The sequence below is a fragment of the Cupressus sempervirens genome, chromosome 9, assembly GCF_028749045.1.
Source record: "Cupressus sempervirens isolate cs-2001-9-10 chromosome 9, ASM2874904v1, whole genome shotgun sequence".
Classification (NCBI taxonomy): Eukaryota; Viridiplantae; Streptophyta; class Pinopsida; order Cupressales; family Cupressaceae; genus Cupressus; species Cupressus sempervirens.
The window spans coordinates 316,955,714-316,960,970 of record NC_143126.1 but is presented as its reverse complement, the minus strand read 5'-3'; the positions used below and the strand labels follow the sequence as shown (position 1 = coordinate 316,960,970).

At 31.8% G+C, this 5,257-nt stretch overlaps 1 protein-coding gene across 1 annotated transcript; it reads left to right on the top strand.

The window, feature by feature from the left end:
* Positions 1 to 604: 604 nt before the first annotated feature.
* DMC1 (DNA repair (Rad51) family protein) lies at positions 605 to 4,083 on the top strand. Its single transcript, XM_089799962.1, has 15 exons — positions 605 to 704; positions 780 to 862; positions 998 to 1,089; positions 1,181 to 1,252; positions 1,373 to 1,411; positions 1,902 to 1,959; positions 2,041 to 2,086; positions 2,203 to 2,248; positions 2,387 to 2,448; positions 2,540 to 2,606; positions 2,729 to 2,821; positions 2,908 to 2,976; positions 3,083 to 3,161; positions 3,250 to 3,416; positions 3,500 to 4,083. Exons 1-15 carry the CDS (start codon positions 682 to 684, stop codon positions 3,542 to 3,544), a joined length of 1,041 nt encoding a protein of 346 aa, XP_089656088.1. The 5' UTR covers positions 605 to 681; the 3' UTR covers positions 3,545 to 4,083.
* The last annotated feature ends 1,174 nt before the right edge of the window (positions 4,084 to 5,257 follow it).

Below are 5,257 nucleotides of genomic sequence, written 5' to 3'. Positions count from 1 at the left end.
ATCTTGGTGCTTCTCCAGAGGACTAGTCCTGTCTCAACTTGCCCCTTCCTAATTCCAACCTAGCAACAAATCCAAGGTAAGGTGGATTGGATGTTGGCTTGGGTCATAAGAATTCTTGGAATTTACAAAACAAAAAACAAGCCAAAAAAAACCCTAGAACTACTTTACAATTTTTTAGTGTTGTCTCAAGACTTAATCCTTATTAATTTTTAAGTTTTATTTCAAAAAGTAATTTCTTCGTAGTAGGTGTTCTTCTCTATCACCTTCCTTTTTTAATATTGTAGTTTTTCATTACATATTAATACAAAGTTAAATAGATTATATTAAAAAACCATATCAGGCATAGGCATACGTGCAAATTAAGAGGGTTAAAGGTGCGGTGGGCCTGCCACATTTTATACCCGCAAAGAAATCAATGTATTTCTTGGACACGGATTTCATTGTTTTATGTAGATAAACAAATAATAATAAAATGTTTCCAATAAAAAAAGAAATTAGAATAAAAACACTTTCCCCAACAAAAGATTCATTTTTAAAAAGCGCATTCTCTTGAAGTTGAAATATGTTACTAGTATTTATAGAGAGGGCAGGGTCTGAAAATAGTACACACTGGCTAGTTGAATTGAAAATATTGTTTTCCTATTTTGCAGTCCGCGACTCCGTTCACAATTAACAGCAAATATGACAGTCGGCATAGAATTCAGGTGAGTTTTCGTCCTCGCGGATGATAAGCTGCAAGTGATAATTTATTGACAACATAATTCTTTTGCAAGCTGCAGACCAGAAGATCAACAGCTTCAGCTGATCGATCCTGAGCAAGAAATCGAGGAGGAAGACGACTCTTTTGAGTCTATAGACAAACGTATTTTAACAGACGCTTTAAGCAATTTCTTTTGATTTATTGCAGTGAACTTTATCGGTAGCGGCATAATCGTTTGGGGATAATGATATCAATCTCAATATTTGCCGGTATTAGTACTAATTTTGTAGTTTACAGTCACATCGCAGGGGATTAACGCTGGAGACGTGAAGAAGCTCCAGGATGCAGGCATTTACACATGCAATGGCCTGATGATGCATACAAAGAAGGTTCATTAATTTCGTCAACACTTTTCCTGTTTTCTGTTATTTTCGTTTCCAGAAATTTATTTCAAAGGTGTTGTATCAAATATTTGTGCAGAGCTTGACGAGCATCAAAGGGCTTTCTGATGCAAAAGTAGATAAAATATGCGAAGCCGCCGAGAAGCTTGTCGTATGTTCTGCAATTCTTCGCTTTTATTATTTTAAATTAAATAACTGAAACTTTGTGTAAGGATTTAAGTTGATTTACTCCAAATAACCAGTTTAAATTAAATTTCTGTATCTTTGACAGAGCTTTGGCTATATGACAGGAAATGAAATTCTGATGAGGGTAGGTACTCCGCTGTATCTTTAAGTACAACTGCAGTTCTTATATTTCCATTCATAGGCAATATTGATTAGAATTTGAGTGGACGACTTTTGGATGTGCCTGTATTTTGAATATTTAGAGATCCTTTTTAATTTTATATTGTCTGCTTCCTCGTCCATGGCTTTATTATTTATAATTAAATGAAACTCAGTTGAATTTAAATTGTTCACATTGAGAGGTTTATTATTAGTTTTCGGTGTCGCTTTCAAAATCTTATAGACTATTGATCTTCAACGCTCTTTCAGGCTTTATTTAATTTTTCATAATTTTAACCATTGTTATTTCTCTTGTCGCTTTGAAATTTCGGTTACCTATTCATAATCACCGATTTGCAAGGTTTATTTAGATTTTATAAAATTTTATTGTAAACCGTAGTTTTGCGCTGGATCTTTTGCTTGTTTGGCTTTGCTAAAATTTGCATGAAATAACGGGGAACTTTTGTCTCTTACAGCGAAAATCTGTCGTCAAAATCACAACTGGAAGCCAAGCTTTAGACGACGTTCTTGGCGGTAAGTTGTTATAAAAATTGCTATTCAGAAATTTAAAGACATGACTACTTATCAAGATAATAACCTTGGTTTTGGCCAAAGGTGGAATCGAAACGCTAGCAATAACAGAAGCTTTTGGAGAATTTAGGTGACTTTCTATCCTAAAGTTAAATGAATTGAAAGGTTTATGGAAAGGAAGAAAATATTTGTAAAATATCTGCTTAACTCAGAAAGTGATAGATTTCGGAATTTATTTCCTTTCAGGACTGGAAAAACTCAACTAGCTCACACACTTTGCGTTTCGACTCAGGTTTCAAGAAAATGTTGACGATTTGAGTGCTTAAAAATACATATTAAAATATTTATTTCTAAGATTCTTACTTTGATTCTTATGTTTTTATTCGACTGTGAATAAAAATTTATTGCTTGATTGGACGAATGAACTCAGCTTCCGCTTAGCATGCACGGAGGTAATGGAAAGGTAGCTTATATCGACACCGAGGGGACCTTGTATGTCTTGCAAAGCCGAATTTCTACTACTTTATTTCCAATTTTAATAAAAAAAATGAAACAACTGATCATTGTTCTCTCGCATTTTCAGCCGACCTGATCGTATCGTATCAATTGCAGAACGTTTTGGAATGGACGCCAACGCTGTCCTTGACAATGTATTATATTTTCATTGCAAATTCTATTATAGTTTTATTTCCTGGAAAACAAGGACTTTAGTATTAAGGCTGCAAAAATTTCCTTGTCATGTTCTATTGTTTTTAAATCCAATGTTTTCCAGATAGTCTATGCTCGTGCATACACACACGAGCACCAGTTCAACTTGTTGGTTGGGCTTGCTGCAAAGATGTCGGAAGAACCTTTCAGACTCCTTGTAACTACTGTCTGCACCATCACCAATATTACTTGATAATTCCTTCTGTCAAATTTAAGCTTTGTAACAATCCCTGTTCTTTACAGATCATAGACTCGATAACTGCTCTATTTCGAGTCGATTTTACCGGTCGAGGGGAGCTTGCAGAGCGACAGGTAAAATTAGCCATATTCCCTTCAAGCTCTAAGAGCAGCGTCAATTCCTTCCTAATATATTACATCATTTTGTTCTCCTCTCTAACTTCGGGAGGTGTGATAACAGCAAAAGTTAGCGCAAATGCTTTCGCGACTTATAAAGATTGCAGAAGAATTCAATGTGGCTATATTCATGACGAATCAAGGTATGGCAATTAGGTAGCAATTAATTGATGTCTGTGCAGACATTTTGATCTGAGAAAAAATAAAAATGTGTGCTGTGTTTGTGTGCAGTGATTGCTGATCCGGGAGGCGGCGTATTTGTGACTGACCCGAAGAAGCCAGCAGGGGGTCATGTGCTGGCGCATGCTTCTACTGTCAGGCTTATGTTTCGCAAGGGCAAAGGAGAGCAACGGATCTGCAAAGTTTTCGATTCCCCTAGTATGCCAGAAGCTGAAGCAATATCCTTTTGTTCGTGTTTATTATTATTATTATTTATACTATAACTAGTTAGCATTTATTTTCCTTAATTCAGGTTTTTTACGTTTTCCAGATATCAGGAGGGGGCATTTGTGATGCTAAAGATTAACCCTCCTGCATGGTTTGATTTAGCAAAATCTCATACATCTCTAGATTCCTAATGAGCAATTTACTATAGTGCTTTCCAAATACAGTGGATTACAAGACAATGCACAGGGACAGGAAACTGCCTTTTCCCACTTCCCTTTCAAGTGGTGTCCGTCAAATGTGTGAGGCTTTAATGTGTATTCTGAACTTTTAGCTTAATTTCAATATGAAAAATGATGTAAAATACTTAACCACGCGGCTTGCAGTCGGGAGTCGAACACAAATAAAAAGACGTCTTTCAATGCAGGCGATTTGTTTTTCATTCAACTTTTCAACTTTCTTTGCAACTTATCGCAAAATGGGTCTATCTACCGAAATTGTTCTATCCGAGTTTAAGGAATACAATTTAGTAGGAAATAATTGAGTAAAGTGATATGATATTTTTTTATTTTCTAGGATTAAGATTTTCTATAATTATAATAAGGATAATTCCGAAAGAATGGCTACCCTTCTTTCTTTGCCTGATGGTTACAAATTTATAGATTCAAAAATTTTAACTTATATATCAAATTGTCAAAATGAAAAATGAATTTAGCTTAACATAGATTTTAATACATATACTACTATTTTTAATAATACTAGTATAGATATCTTAAATAAATCTATCTATAGAAATGTTGATAGATATATATTATAAGCATGATTAAAATTTAATTTACTACATTTAAAAATATTTTTATTTTCATTTTTTAAGCACTTTCTTAATCTTTTTATGTTTTACATATTTTTTGCAGGCACTTAAGTTTTTTTAAATGATTATTTAGATCTCTTAATTTACAATTTTTTCAAATATTTTATGATCCATTTATTAAACTTAAAAAAACAAGACCATATTTATAATAAATATTAAGATCTTGACATGTAGATGGTTGTCAAATTTAACCTACAAAGTAAATGTTAACATTAACACACTCACACCTTCCCACTCCACCCATTCTACCATTGTAGAATGCCTATCGGCATTAATAAATGATTATAATTTATAAATAAATTTTATTTAAAAAAGATATATATATCTTTTGACATATTTGTCCTAACTTTATATTTATTATTATGCCTATCTATACATGTATCCATATACTCCCACTATCTACCATGATTTGACTACTTCCATATTATGAATAATTCTTAGATTATATGACTAATGTATGTTATTACTAATTTAGGACTTTGAGACTAACATTTTAAATAAACACTTTACTCTCTAATTTTTTTCTATTTTGTGTGGAGATTGTAAATATTTTTTCTTTTTTATTTCACATACACTTTGTAGAATTTTTATATTACCTATTTTTACACAAAAGATAAAAATTAAAAATTGATAATTATAGGTTGGTAATATCGATATTTAGTACATGCTATTATTTCATAAATTCTAAATTATTTATTATTTTTTAAAGTGTAATCAATTATAATTTAGATATAAAGTATAATCTACAATGAATGTTTTATTTATATATAGCCAAATCATCATTTTACAATATCTAGATTAAGATTTTTTTATGAAATAAAAAGCATTGATATTTGTTAAGAAACTTATGTTTGTGAAAAATTAAAAAATATATAATAATAAAATTATGCATTATAATTTTTTTAAAGATTATATTAAGAGTTACATTTGCAAAATAAGATATCTAGATTATTTTATTTGGCTCCCAAAGTTGAAACTATATAG